General features: G+C 43.9%; 1 protein-coding gene across 1 annotated transcript in view; it reads left to right on the forward strand.

Moving 5' to 3' along the window:
- Positions 1 to 16,162, forward strand: part of SLC25A40 (solute carrier family 25 member 40) — an 84,928-nt gene that overhangs the window by 13,945 nt on the left and 54,821 nt on the right. The window contains exons 3-6 of the mRNA XM_026649467.1: positions 1,957 to 2,016; positions 4,236 to 4,342; positions 13,116 to 13,183; positions 15,621 to 15,745. Of these exons, the coding sequence (XP_026505252.1) occupies positions 1,957 to 2,016; positions 4,236 to 4,342; positions 13,116 to 13,183; positions 15,621 to 15,745 (360 nt within the window). The remainder of the gene's footprint in view (positions 1 to 1,956; positions 2,017 to 4,235; positions 4,343 to 13,115; positions 13,184 to 15,620; positions 15,746 to 16,162) is intronic.

Consider the following 16,162-nt stretch of genomic DNA (forward strand, 5'->3'; position numbering starts at 1 on the left):
TATTAGGTGTTACATTTCTTGTTTAGCAAATAGTCTCACTAAAGATCCCTTACCTCTTAGTTGTTCTGATTTTTGTGTGTGTGTGTAAATTTCTCAACATAGATATGACCTCCTCAGATGTCATATTTCACTACCCCTCCAGTCACTGTAGCTTTCAGCATAGACAAACTTTAATTTCTAAAGTGAAAAGAAAGCTGATTTTTTTTTAAAAAGGCCAGTCCCCCACATACCTGCATCTAAATGCATTGTAAAGAAGCAAAGGAGAGCACAAGTCAACTTTTTTTACTTTGCAGATTGCCATTAAAATCAATTAATGAAATAGACAAGTATACACTAGTACACTATGGGTACTATGTTGATCTGATAATATGGGCAATTGCTTAATTAGCACGCACTGTTTCCACTGTGGTATGCCATTTAAATGATTTGCTGTGCTGTTTTATACAAATTCAGCAGTACAGCTTAATGGCACATGCCTCTTTGTTTGGGTTTTGAATAATCCCCATGCTCTTCTAAACATTTTATATCAGTCTGTCTGATGGGAAATTAGAAGGCAAAGGGATACCTGGTCACCTACAAGCCACATAGGATATTAGCTATTCTTAGTCCAGCAAAACATCTGTTAAACAGGTTCTCTGTTTTCTCTAGCTGATACCTTGTGTGACATTCTATACCTTGGGGAAGCACCCTGTAAACCCCATGTTCCTCATTTATATATATTTGTGATCCTGCGTATAAAGCATGCCGTGTAAGGTATCAGGGGAAAGGTTATGATCTGCTGAAACCCACTGTTCCATCTAAATATGTATATTATTAATGCATATGAAGTTATGAGAATGTGCTGTATGGTTGTCACTAAAATATGCTGTGGGTTTGGGAAGTGCCCAGATACTAACTCTCCAGAGATAATGACAAGGGCACAGGTAACCAACGCTGGGTGGGTGCTGAACAGACATTATCACCCATGGTCCAGCAGAGGAGTTACAATTCAATGACTCACTCACAGGAGACACACCAGGGTATTGCTTCACCTTGGGACTCAGCAATGCCCACCAGACATGCCTGGACTTGTGTTCTCCAAGCACATGGACTAAGGGTATAAAACAGAACATGGGGTCCCAGTGCTTGGCCTTTCTTCTTCCCCCACCTACGCTGCAAGCAACCAGGACACTCAGAAGACTGAAGACTCCAACAGGGGACTGACCAAGGTTTCAAGGGTGTACTATGTACTGCAATATTCAGTGGGGTGAGAAAAACTGCTTCATCTAAATGTTGCCCAGTCTAATAGGGTTGAGAGTTTAGACTGCATGCTTATATTTTATTTTGGTAACTAACTCTAACTTTTCATTTATAATCACTTAAAATCTATCTTTTGTAGTCAAGAAATTTGTTTAAATATTTATTTTTACCAATGAGTTTGCCTGAAGTGTTTGGTGAGGGTGTTTGCTCAGGTTTACAAATGCTAGTGTATATCCACTTTCCATCAATGAAGTGGTGAACCAATTAATAAGACAAGCAGTGCAAGATGGTATATTCCTGAGGTACAAGGCTGGGAGCTGGGGGAATTTGGCTGGTGCCTTTCTCTGTGTGATTCATGAGTGGCTCTGGGAGCATTCATGCAATCTAGTTGGGTGTGGGGCTCCACATGCAGTTGTGCTGAGTGATAACAACACCTGGAGGGGCTTGCTGCTTGTCACTGGCAAAACATTGTGAGAGACAGCCTAGGCGGTCCCACAGTCCCAGGCTGCACCCTGGGGATCCCGTCACACTTTGCAAAATGATTATTTTCTTTTTCTGAGAAATAATTAGTGTAGTAGTTGTGGAAGCTCATGACAGGTCATCAGAATCGATGTGCTGCTACTCTTCCAGGGCTTGCAGTGCGTTCCTAAGGAGGAAATAATACATCTAAAATGTATTCATCAAAAAGTCATGTGATTCTTTTTTGGTTTGTTTTAGTGACACCTCTTGATGTTGTCAAAATTCGACTGCAAGCCCAAAGCAATTCATTCACTAATGGTAAATATACAGGTTTTTAAATAATTAAGGTAATCTGATATCTTTATAAATACTTTCCATCTTAATAATTTCCCCCAAATCTATTTTAAGTGTACTTCTACTCGGAAAAATGATGATGTAAGGTTCTGTGTTTGTCTTAATGCCTTTAGTTCGAATTTGCTTATTTTTTTAAGAAAAAGATTCCCCCTCACCTCCAACTTTCAGCCCTGCAGACTCAACTAGGACCAGAAAGTCCAACTGTGTGTTTTTTATGACTTGCACCTCATCTCTACTAGTAATGTTTTTGAGGTCCAAATTCTGCCCTCTGGTACAACTCTGCAACTCCAGTATTGTTATTTGAGTGGTACAGATGTAACTGAAAGCAAAACTTGATCTTGCAGTTTGAACTAGGGTTAACAACCCTCCCGGTTTCGCCAGAAGTCTCCCGGAGTCGGGCTTTATCTCCCGGAGGTTACTGAAGCCAAACCGTGAGATTTTAGGCTGCTAAAAGTCCAGCTGCGCAGCAAGGCTAAGGCAGGCTCCTTGCCTGCCCTGGCCCCACGCCACTCCCAGAAGCGGCTGGCACGTCACTGCGGGCCCTGGGGCAGCAGGGGGGTCTCTGCGCACTGCCCCCACCCCGAGCACCGACTCTGCAGCTCCCATTGGCTGGGAACAGTGGTTAATGGGAGCTGTGGGGCAGTGCCTGGAGGCAGGGGCAGCACGCGGAGCCTCCTGCCCCCATCTCCAGGGGCCGCAGTGATGTGCTGGCTGCTTCCAGGAGCGGCGCTGGGGCAGGGCAGCAGGAAGCCTGCCTTAGCCCTGCTGCACCGCTGACCAGGAGCCACCCGAGTCTGCACCACTCACCCCCTCCCGCACCCCAACCCCCCGCCCTGAACCCCCCCCCGCCCCCAAACTCCCTCCCAGAGCCAGCAGCCCTCACCCCTCCTGCACCCCAATCCCCTGCCCCAGCCCTGAGCCCCCTCCCGGAGCCTGCCCCCTCCCAGCCCTGAGCCCCCTCCGGCGCCCAAACTCCCTCCCAGAGCTTGCACCCCCTCCTGACCACAACCCCCTGACCCAGCCTGGTGAAAGTGAGTGAGGGTGGGGGAGAGTAAGCGACAGAGGGAGGGCGGATGGAGTGAGCGAGGCGGGGCCTCGGGGTAGGGGTGGGGCAAGGGTGTTTGGGTTTGTGTGATTAGACAGTTGGCAACCCTAGTTTGAATTTACTTGACAATTATGTTGATGCTGAGCCAGAGAAGATTCTAGTTCGCTCTTCTATAGCTGTGTTGACTCTGTGATGTCAATAAGAGTAAAAAAAGTAGCAAAAACTTATTTTAGTCAATTAAGTAAGTAGGTATAACTCAGTACGCCCAGGAAGATTTCTTAAGTAAGAAGGTGCCATTTTTACATAGCCACTCTTCTGACCGCATCAGTATTTCAACTATGAAGAGCACAAGAACATTGCAAAACTATATACAGTTGATTAAGGAGAAATAGACATCAATATAATTAAGTTAAATATTCCTACAAGAGATTTATTATTATAAAACCATGATTACTGGAATCCTAATTCAACAGTAAAGCCCATCTCCAGAGTTTGAGGAGAATTTTGAAAAGGAGCAATAATTCTTATTTGATCACTTGTGTAAACAGAAAGCTAAAATGATATATTGTCATCTTATACTTCTGTCAAAGATATGCCAATTTATTCTTGCTATTTATTTATATATAATTAACAAAGGAGAGAGAGAGAAAAGAAATAAGAAGGTGATCAAGATACCTAAGTCCCTGCTCTGCCACAGACTTCCTGTGTCACCTTGGGCAAAGTCATTTAACCTCCCTGTGCCTCAGTTTGCCCATTGGTAAAATGGGGATAATAGTACCTACCTCACAGGGTAGATGGTATAAATGAAATCCGATTTAATTATATCCAAATCCTTTCCTGTTTTCTTGCTCCTTCAACAGCCACTAATGTAGCTCCAGCTCCATTAATGCTTAACTCCAGCTTTTGGAGTCTGGGTAAGCAATTTCATTTAATCTGGCAGGGATGTTTTTGGTAGGTGTGTTTGCTGCTCCCCTCCCTTTCCCTTTTTAATGCCAGCCTTTATTGGCTTTCCAAGTTTATTCTGCCCCAGTTTGTCAGACCAGCATCTTTGTTACCCATATGATTGATTTAGAAATGCTATTGAATGGTAAAGATATTGCAGGAGTTAACTGTTGCCTTATATGTAACATTCTATTAGGAAAATGTTTTGTATACTCCAATGGCCTTATGGATCATGTATATGTCTGTGAGGATGGGAACAGCAAAGCCTGGTATAAGAAACCTGGCCATTTCAGAGGGATGTTGGTAAGGAAGTTATATTTATAATACTAAGTATACTGGGAATGTGTTAAAAATAAACATTGATATACTACCAATTAAACCTCTTAAGGAGTTCATGTGCTATCCAATGTTGTTTGAGAGGCATTTCATATTGCAAGACAATATCACTAGGAGTGTACATACTTTGACAGTGCAGATTTTATAGAAGATTTATCAACATGTTTAAATATAGCAAGTATCTCATAAGATTTTGCTTTTCTTTCTGACACACTACCTACTTTAAAACAGTAAGGTTCAGATCCATGCAGATCAGATTGCAGGGTTGGTTTTTGCAGCTTTGTTAATCAGCCTGCAGGACCCAAGCTAAAACCTTAAATGTAGACACAAAACGTTACTTGGTAGTTCCCATATTTTTCCTTTTTTTTTAAATTGGAACTTCAACTCTAGGAAGAATGGATGAATGCTGAGCTTATTATTGTGTGTCCAGTTTTGTGCTGATTGCCAAGCATAATGGCTCCTGCAGGGCCTCGCCTTATCCAGTCAATGCACATCTGAACAAGATCTGCTGTGTAGCTAATGGTATTCTGCGCATATATGCATATGCAGAATAACATTTCTTCACTTTAAATTATGGTAAAAAGTGCTAAAAATCATAGCAAATTCAGTGTCTGAACAAAAACTAGAACCAGGTCAGTTGGTTCCACCCACAATTCCTAAGCCACTATTCTGAGTTCCATTTTATTTTACTTACTTTTATCTGTTATAACTATAGAATTATTAATAGTTATCCGAAGTGTTTGAGAAAGGATCTGTCTTTTTATCTCTCACACACATTCACCTAGAATAATCATAGACTAATTAAGACAAAGGAGAGGTGGAAAGGGAAGCCACAATTCCTTCCTGCCAAGATACTGACCCACTGATCCAAACCTCCCCAGTCTGAAACACATGCATAATAATAATTATCTGTACTTACTGTACTTTTCTATCTGGAGATATTTCAGCATTTTACTGAATTGAATATCCATTATTAGCCCAATTTTAAGGTTGTCCTAGTTAAGTACAGGGGTGAAATTGTGGCTCGATTGAAGTCAATGGGACCAGGATTTCACCAGGTGATTTGAAGCAATTTTGTAGAAGAGGCACTGGAATCTAGAAATTAAAGCACAGGACTCCACTTCAGCCACCAGATTTCTTTTCTTAACTCTTGTGTAAACTTACTACATAATAGAGGTATTCAAGAATTTTCAAAATTTTAGTGAGCTTTTTTGCAATTTTTAAAAAATTTTCATGAAAAGTATTGGGGGATTTTTTTTACCAGCTTTTAGCGTAGTTGAAGTTTTTTTGAAAATTTCAATGAATTTTCACAAAATAGATTTTTTTTCACAAATATTTGTCTGCATTTTTCAATCAACTCCACTGCATAATCTTTAGTAAGTCACTTAAATTCTGTTTGTTTGGTAAATGATCTTGTGCACATTTCCCCTATACCAAGGGGCATTTTGGTGGGGAATACAAGAGGAAGACTTTTACCAGATTCTGGAGTTTTCTTTTACTTTTGGAAAGTAGTTATGGACAATTCTGAGACTAATAAAACTATCCTTTATTACCATATAATTGGGTGTCTAATTTTCAAGAAATTGCCATTTAAAAATTTTTAAAATATTTATGCCATTGAAAGCCTCTTGCATGAACTAATGTCAAATTCTGTTAACATATCATGTAACTAATAAGATGCATGATTTCCCTGCTCAGTCACTGCTTTTTGTTGCATCCCTTCTCCCATCCTCCCTCTGTATTGTTTTAGGTTGTAAATATATCCAGCACACTTTGGGCCCTATGTAAACATTAATTGTCTTGCTGGAATCACATCACAACAAAAAGTATATTAATTATGGGAACAAACGTTTGGCCAGATCCTCAGCTGGTGTAAATCAGCCAATGGAACTGTGCCAATTTACTTCCCTTGAGGAAGTGGCTCTTTATATGTAATGGTATAACAAACAAAGGACATATATTCAAATGCAGTACAGGTAGGTACAGTGACAGAAAATCATCATCCTATAATGACTGGTGACCCATATGAAACTAACTAGTGGTCCACATAGTTTCTATCGGTGGTGTCTATATCACCATAAAATCCCATCCTAATTGGCCAAGCATAATATGCATTCTTGCTGTTAGAAGCCAAGTACTGACTAAGCATGGAGAGTGAATTATCTTCTTATACTTGGAGGTAGTTCTTTCAGGTGACAGTAGAGGTGTGTGGGTGGGATAGTTTGGTGAAGCTTTCACAGTTTCTGCCTGTGCTGTACCTGTTTTGAAAGTAATTTGTTCCCAGTCATATCCGTCATACTACTTTGATGTCTACTGATGTTACAAATTAAGGTCCTGATCCTGCAAATATTTAGGTACATGCTTAACTTTATACATGTGAATATTCTGATTGATACCAATGGAGGAACTAGTACTTAAAGTTAATTATGTGTCTTAGGGTATGTCTACACTACGAAATTAGGTCGAATTTATAGAAGCCGGTTTTATAGATATCGGTTTTATACAGTCGATTGTGTGTGTCCCCACATAAAATGCTCTAAGTGCATGAAGTCAGCGGACCGCGTCCACAGTACCGAGGCTAGCGTCGACTTCCAGAGCGTTGCACTGTGGGTAGCTATCCCACAGTTCCCGCAGTCTCCGCCGCCCATTGGAATTCTGGGTTGAGATCCCAATGCCTGATGATGCAAAACAGTGTCGCAGGGGGTTCTGGGTACATGTCGTCAGGCCCCTCCCCCTCCGTCAAAGCAACGGCAGACAATCGATTCGCGCCTTTTTGCCTGGATTACCTGTGCAGACAACATACCACGGCAAGCATGGAGCCCGTTCAGCTCAGCTCACCGTCACCATATGTCATCTGAGTGCCGGCAGACGTGGTACTGCATTGCTACACAGCAGCAGCTAATTGCCTTTTGGCAGTAGACGGTGCAGTATGACTGGTAGCCTTCATCGGCTATCTGGGTGCTGGCAGACGTGGGGCTGCATTGCTACACAGCAGCAGCCCCTTGCCTTTTGGCAGTAGATGGTGTATTACGACTGGTATCCGTCATCGTCGTACTCCAGTTCAATCAGAGGCACCTGGGCAGACATGCTTTGGCTCCTGGAGACTCAGTCCTGCTGGCAGTCCTATTGAACCATCTTGACGATGATGGCTAGCAGTCGTAGTACAGTATCTTCTGCCAAGCACCCAGAAGATGCCGAGGGCTATCAGTCATGCTGCACCGTCTGCTGCCAGCTTAAGATGTAAAAAATAGATGGACCAGATTTGTTCTGTATTCATTTGCTTCCCCCTCCCTCCGTGAAATCAACGGCCTGCTAAACCCAGGGTTTTGAGTTCAATCTTTGGGGGGGCTGTGACGGGTTGGATCACAGAAACCCCCTTGGGAGCTGCCACCTGATGTGCAAAGACTACCTCTGCTCCTGTTTTCCCTGCCAGCTCAGGACTCCAGCACCCTGTCTTGCTGAGCCAGACACTCCCGTCTGGCTCCAACACAGAACCAGGGTCTGAATAACTTGCCCCAAAGCTGCAAGTTTACCTAAAAACAGCTCCCAGAAGTGTGCTTGTCTTTAGCACTCAGATGCCCAACTCCCAATGGGGTTTAAACCCAGATAAATCCGTTTTACCCTGCATAAAGCTTATGCAGGGCAAACTCATAAATTGTTCGCCATCTATAACACTGATAGAGAGATATGCACAGTTGTTTGCTCCCCCAGGTATTAATACATACTCTGAGTAAATTACTAAATAAAAAGTGATTTTATTAAATACAGACAGTAGGATTTAAGTGGTTCCAAGTAGTAACAGACAGAACAAAGTAAGTCACCAAGTAAAATAAAATGTGCAAATCTATGCCTAATCAAACTGGCATAATCTCACCCTCAGAGATGCTTCAGTAAGTTTTTTCTCAGACTGGACACCTTCCAGGCCTGAGTACAATTCTTTCCCCTGGTACAGCTCTTGTTCCAGCTTAGGTGATAGCTAGGGGATTCTTCATGATGGCTCCTCTCTCTCCTTTGTTCTGTTCCACCCCTTTATATATCTTTTGCATAAGGTGGGAACCCTTTGTCCCTCTGGGTTTCCACCCCCCCTCACTGGAAAAGCACCAGGTTAAAGATGGATTCCAGTTCAGGTGACATGATCACATGTCACTGCAAGACTTCATTGCCCACTTGCCAGCACACACATATACAGGAAGACTCACAGGTAAGTACAGCTATCTGCGGATAATGGTCCTTGTTAATGGGAGTCATCAAGATTCCAAACCATCATTAATGGCCTACACTTTACATAATTACAATACGCCCTCAGAGTTATATTTTATATTTCTAGTTTTAGATACAAGAGTGGTACATTTATACAAATCGGATGATCATACTCAGTAGATTATAAGCTTTGTAATGATACCTTACAAGAGACCTTTTGCATGAAGCATGTACCAGTTACATTATATTCACTTCTTCTTATGTTTTTATAAAACCATATAGACTGCACAACGTCACAGGGGCCATTTTGTGTGACAGTTGTTTGTGTTTCTCCCTGATGCACAGCCACCTTTGTTGATTTTAATTCCCTGTACGCCATGTCGTCAGTCGCCCCTCCCTCCCTCCGTCAGTTTCGCGCCTTTTTTCAGACCAGACGCCATAGCACTGGGATCATGGAGCCCGCTCAGATCACCGCGGCAATTATGAGCACTATGAACACCACGCGCATTGTCCTGGAGTATATGCAGAGCCAGGACATGCCAAAGCAAAACCAGGACCAGCCGAGGAGGCGATTGCAGCGCGGCGACGAGAGTGATGAGGAAATTGACATGGACATAGACCTCTCACAAAGTACGGGCCCCAGCAATGTGCAAATCATGGTGTTACTGGGGCAGGTTCATGCCATGGAACACCGATTCTGGGCCCGGGAAACAAGCACAGACTGGTGGGACCGCATCGTGTTGCAGGTGTGGGATGATTCCCAGTGGCTGCGAAACTTTTGCATGTGTAAGGGCACTTTCATGGAACTTTGTGACTTGCTTTTCCCTGCCCTGAAGCGCCAGAATACCAGGATGAGAGCAGCCCTCACAGTTGAGAAGCGAGTGGCGATAGACCTGTGGAAGCTTGCAACTCCAGACAGCTACCGGTCAGTCGGGAATCAATTTGGAGTGGGCAAATCTACTGTGGGGGCTGCTGTGATCCAAGTTGCCAGGGCAATCAAAGACCTGCTGATATCAAGGGTAGTGACTCTGGGAAACGTGCAGGTCATAATGGATGGCTTTGCTGCAATGGGATTCCCAAACTGTGGTGGGCGATAGACGGAACCCATATCCGTATCTTGGCACCGGAGCACCAAGCCACCGAGTACATAAACCGCAAGGGGTACTTTTCAATGCTGCTGCAAGCCCTGGTGGATCACAAGGGATGTTTCACCAACATCAACGTGGGATGGCCGGGAAAGGTACATGATGCTCGCGTCTTCAGGCACTCTGGTCTGTTTCGAAAGCTGGAGGAAGGGACTTTCTTCCTGGACCAGAAAATAACCGTTGGGGATGTTGAAATGCCTATCGTTATCCTTGGGGACCCAGCCTACCCCTTAATGCCATGGCTCATGAAGCCGTACACAGGCAGCCTGGACAGTAGTCAGGATCTGTTCAACTATAGGCTGAGCAAGTGCCGAATGGTGGTGGAATGTGCATTTGGACGTTTAAAAGCGCGCTGGCACAGCTTACTGACTCGGATAGACCTCAGCGAAACCAATATCCCCATTGTTATTGCTGCTTGCTGTGCGCTCCACAATATCTGTGAGAGTAAGGGGGAGAAATTTATGGTGGGGTGGGAGGTTGAGGCAAATCGCCTGGCCGCTGATTATGCGCAGCCAGACACCAGGGCGGTTAGAAGAGTACAGCAGGGCGAGGTGCGCATCAGAGAAGCTTTGAAAACCAGTCTTGTGACTGGCCAGGCTACGGTGTGAAACTTCTGTTTGTTTCTCCTTGTTGAACCCTCCGCCCCCCCTGCCCTCCCCCGGTTCACTCTACTTCCCTGTAAACCAACCACCCCACCCTCCCCTCCCCCCTTCGAGCACCGCTTGCAGAGGCAATAAAGTCATTGTTACTTCTCATTCATGCATTCTTTATTAATTCATCACACAACTAGGGGGATAATTGCCAAGGTAGCCCGGGATGGGTGGGGGAGGAGGGAAGGAAAAGGACACACTGCCGTTTAAAACTTTAACACTTATTGAAGGCCAGCCTTCCGATGCTCAGGCAATCATCTGGGGTGGAGTGACTGGGTGGCCGGAGGCCCCCGCACCGTGTTCTTGGGCGTCTGGGTGAGGAAGCAATGGGACTTGGGGAGGAGGGCTGTTGGTTACACAGGGGCTGTAGCGGCGGTCTCTGCTCCTGCTGCCTTTCCTGCAGCTCAACCATACGCTGGAACATATCAGTTTGATGCTCCAGCAGCCGGAGCATCGACTCATGCCTTCTGTCTGCAAGCTGATGCCACCTATCATCTTCAGCCCGCCACTTGCTCTGTTCAGCCCGCGATTCATCCTGCCACCTCTCCTCTCGTTCATATTGTGCTTTTTTGCACTCTGACATTGACTGCCTCCACGCATTCTGCTGTGCTCTTTCAGCGTGGGAGGACATCTGGAGCTCCGTGAACATATCCCGAGTCCGCCGTTTTCTACTTCTAATCTTCGCTAGCCTCTGTGAAGGAGAAACATTTGCAGCTGGTGGAGGAGAAGGGAGAGGTGGTTAAAAAAGACACATTTTAGAGAACAATGGGTATACTCTTTCACGTTAAATTTTGCTGTTCACATTACACAGCATATGTGCTTTCGTTACAAGGTCACATTTTTCCTCTTATATTGAGGGCCTGCCGGTTTGGTGTGAGAGATCACTCACGCAGTGCCAGGCAACAGAATTCGGCTTGCAGGCAGCCATGGTAAGCCACAGTCTTTTGGCTTTTTTAACCTTCATAACATGTGGGAATGGTTTCAAACAGCAGCGCCCTCATTTCCCATACCAAGGACCCATTGGGTTGGCCATTTAAAATGGGTTTGCAATGTAAAAGGAGGGGCTGGGGTTTCCGGGTTAACATGCAGCACAAACCCAACTACCCCCCACCCCCCCCACACACCCAATTCTCTGGGATGATCACTTCACCCCTCCCCCCCACCACGTGGCTAACAGCGGGGAACATTTCTGTTCAGCCGAGCAGGAACGGGTACCTCTGAATGTCCTCTTAATAAAATCACCCCATTTCAACCAGGTGACCGTGAATGATATCACTCTCCTGAGGATAACAAAGAGAGATAAGGAATAGATGTTGTCTGCATGCCAGCAAACACCGGGACCATACGCTGCCATGCTTTGTTATGCAATGATTCCAGACTACGTGCTACTGGCTGGCGTGGTAAAGTGTCCTACCATGGCAGACGGGATAAGGCAGCCCTCCTCAGAAACCTTTTGCAAAGGCTTTGGGAGTACATGAAGGAGAGCTTTCTGGAGATGTCCCTGGAGGATTTCCGCTCCATCCCCATACACGTTAACAGACTTTTCCAGTAGCTGTACTGGCCGCGATTGCCAGGGCAAATTAATCATTAAACACGCTTGCTTTTAAACCAGGTGTAATATTTACAAAGGTACACTCACCAGAGGTCCCTTGTGTGCCCTCAGGGTCTGGGAGCACGCCTTGGGTGAGTTCGGGGGTTACTGGTTCCAGGTCCAGGGTGATAAACATATCCTGGCTGTTGGGGAAACCGGTTTCTCCGCTTCCTTGCTGTGAGCTATCTTCATTGTCTTCATCATCATCATCATCTTCCGCGTACCCCGAACCCGCTTCCCTGTTGCGTGTTTCTCCATTGACGGAGTCAAAGCACACGGTTGGGGTAGTGGTGGCTGCACCCCCTAGAATGGCATGCAACTCTGCGTAGAAGCGGCATGTTTGCGGCTCTGCCCCAGACCTTCCGTTTGCCTCTCTGGCTTTGTGGTAGGCTTGCCTTAGCTCCTTAATTTTCACGCGGCACTGCTATGCGTCCCTGTTATGGCCTCTGTCCTTCATGGCCTTTGAGACTTTTCCTAATATTTTGCCATTTCGTTTACTGCTACGGAGTTCAGCTAGCACTGATTCGTCTCCCCATATGGCGAGCAGATTCCGTACCTCCCGTTCTTTCCATGCTGGAGCTCTTTTGCGATCCTGGGACTCCATCATGGTTACCTGTGCTGATGAACTCTGCGTGGTCACCTGTGCTTTCCATGCTGGGCAAACAGGAAATTAAATTCAAAAGTTTGCGGGGCTTTTCCTGTCTACCTGGTCAGTGCATCTGAGTTGAGAGTGCTGTCAAGAGCGGTCACAATGAAGCACTGTGGGATAGCTCCCAGAGGTCAATAACGTCGAATTCTGTCCACACTACCCCAAATCCGACCCGCAAAGGCCGATTTTAGCGCTAATTCCCTCGTCGGAGGTGGAGTAAAGAAACCTGTTTAAAGGGCCCTTTAAGTCGAAAGAAAGGGCTTCATCGTGTGGACGTGTCCAGGCTTAATTCGATTTAACGCTGCTAAAGTCGACCTAAACTCGTAGTGTAGACCAGGCCTAAGTATTTACAGGATTGGGGCCTTAGTGTGACAAACTATTTTTTAGTGTACTACTTTCTCTTGCAGTGTATTTTTAATTCCATCTCCTGCCTACCAACATAATTGTTACATGAACTGGAGAGTTAAATAACTAACCAATGATCTGTATTTGGTTATTATTTTAGGATGCGTTTGTGAACATTATTAAAATAGAGGGTATTAAATCACTGTGGAGTGGACTTCCTCCAACGTTGTAAGTTGCAATTTCATATCTTCTATAACGTGTTTTAAAGGGTAGTTATACTTCATTATTTTGACCAGTGAGTATGCTTATTCCTAAGTGTTTAATTTTAGACAATTTACAAGTTTCCTGAGTTAACTTATCAGTTATATCTAGTGTACTGGAAACCTTCAGAGGCAAGAATATAACTTCAGCCAGTCAATGAGATTTCTCCATGAAGCCTCTTTGATGTATCCTCAGTAGCTGTGCAGGGACATCAAACCTTTGACTATCAGCTAATACCTTTCAAGTGCAGTATCATTGTTCCCTCTCTGTCAGGTGGTTTTTTGAGAGCATCATATCATCCTGGCAAGAATAGGAATTAAGGCCCATATCCATAAAGGTATTTAAAGTTCCTAACTTCCATTGAAATCAGTGGAAGTTAAGGGCTCAAATATTTTTGTGGATCTGGGCTCAAGAGCTCTATCTACAGAGTACCAATACTGCATTTTTCATGCCAAGAAAGTGGCTCTCAAGGCAAACCTATCATTACTCCTTAAAGTCAACTCCATAACCTATAAATCACAGAACATAGTGCTACAATCATCTTGACCCAAGCAATAGCACTAAGTATACCTTCAATGTCCACCCAGCATTATAAATATAAAAACAAAAGTGAAGCTCTGATGAGATAAAGCTTGTTACTTGTGGTCTAGCACCTGGCTATTTCAAGGCTTTAAAGTCATAAGTATCTAAGTGGATCAGGTAATATATACCTGAGCCAAGCAAGATAAAAAGTTATTCTTCAGCACTCAGGCTACACTTCCTAGGAATAGCAATGGCCTCTTGGGTGGAGGCATACATTTCTTAGGAAGAAATCTGTACTGTTACCTAATTGTTGTCCATGCATTTCTTCAGTAAATATATCAAAGCTGACTTGTAAGCCTCATCCAATGTTGTTTTGGGGACAATTGTGTTGCATGATATAGTAACTCAGGAAAAAAACTCTATGCATATTTATTTCAAGTTCTGTTTTATGTTAGGCTAAGTTGTTTTACCTACTTACACACTGATGATAAAATCCAACTGTAGGATCTGTGGTCCTTACTATGCTGAAGAATAGGAAAATTTAGATGCGCTTACCCCAACATTTTCATTCTTCAAGAACTAAGATCCACAAATGTGACCCATGCTGGGTAAGATAAAAGTATCATTATCCAGTAGCTAAGTGAGTAACAAATCTCAGTTTAGTAAATAGGGCCCAGATCCACAAAGGAACTTAGTCATTGTGACGCTGAGATTTGTGGCACCTAAAAGTTAGAAAATCTCAGCAACACCGTGATCCACAAAGTCTGAGTTAGGCATCTTGTCTCCCTATACAATGAATGGCGATCCATAAAACTAGCATGCTAGGCAGGAGAGTTGCCTAAGCTAGCCAATGGGAGATGCAAAGGAGAGGGGCGTGTGCTTATCCCCTAACCTGTCATGGAGATAGGTGCCTAAGTCCAGGCATAAATAAACCTGCCTAAATAGCATGATCTTGCCCCCTCCATACTGTCCAGCAGAGGGGATCTTACAGTATGTCTACACTGTAGTAAAACACCCACAGGTGGCCTATGTTAAATGACTTGGGTTAAGGTCTATAAAATTGCAGTGTAGACAATCTGGCTTGGGAGCCTGAGTGCAACCCCGAAAGTCTACACTGCAGTCTTATAGCCCTGAAGCCCAAGCCATGTGAGCCTGAGCCAACTGACACCAGCCAGCTGTAGGTGTTTTATTGCAATGTAGATAACCTTTAGAGTCCCAGTGCATGATACCTGCCTCAGAATAAGGCTTCTCTAGTCTAAGTAGTATGCATTTAGAATTTTCTTCTGAATTTCAAATGTCCTTGTTGCAGCAGATAGTGCTTAGCTTTAACCTAGGCAGTAGTATATTTACTATTTGGGAGGAAAAACTAATTGGGTGTCATGTTTTTAACAAGTTTTACGACCCTAACATGCATCAGCATAAGATTTGGTTTGGTTAGAAATTGATTATTAGATAAATTGTTGTTTGTCATAATCATTAAAGGCCAGATTGTGCCACCCTTATCCATATTGAGTAGTACCTTGCAGCATGAATAAGGGTAGCACAATCTGGCAAACTGTCAGACTTGAAAGAAATTGTATGCATTGATAAGACCTCTGAGTAACCTATCAAGGCAGATTGTGAAAACAATTGAAATTGAGAGGAACCCATTGTGCATGTATTTTCACCACACGGTTGGTTAATGGATATTTGATAGACATTTGTGAGTTGCAGGAGATGGACATGATGAGTTTTTTCCTTCATCCATAACACAGTTGAAATGCGTATTCTTTTTTATTTAACCCCCCAAAAAATCTATACTTGATAACTGATCTAAATTATGTTGGAGACATCCGGTTTTCTTTGTGACAATTGATAGACTTCCTTTGTTTTTGTATTTTAGAATAATGGCAGTTCCAAGTACAGTAATTTATTTTACCAGCTACGATCAACTGAGTGAAGTTTTGATATCTAAACTAGGAAAAAATAGTGACTACATTCCAGTTCTTGCAGGCTCCATAAGCAGATGTGAGTCATAAATTATCTGTATATGATGGTATTTTCTTTACTATTCCTTTTCCAGCTATTTTACATTTTAAGGCAAATTTGCTATCATTCCAAACTTAATAGTCCTTCTCCCCTTGTGTCAGGATGTTTCACCATCACCTATTTAAGTGGACCAGAAGGGAATCAAGGCTCTCCATCTCTTCTGGGTTCCAGTCTAGGTACCCTGTTGTGAGCAGCTAAGATCTGCTACTTCAGGCTACTTGTTACCTTTGTGGATTTCTGTTAGGCTTTTTCCCACAGTGCCTCCCTGGGCTGACTGTAGCTCTACCTCTTTCTAGACCTTTCCTCCATTCTAGTAACCAGAGAGGGACTACAGAGGTCTTTTCCTGGCCACCCTCTTCTTAGCTGGGCTTTCTCCCTTTATGCACACCACCCAAC

The sequence above is a fragment of the Terrapene carolina genome, unplaced genomic scaffold (genome assembly GCF_002925995.2).
Source record: "Terrapene carolina triunguis isolate 2854851 unplaced genomic scaffold, T_m_triunguis-2.0 Scaffold84, whole genome shotgun sequence".
Lineage (NCBI taxonomy): Eukaryota > Metazoa > Chordata > Testudines > Emydidae > Terrapene > Terrapene triunguis.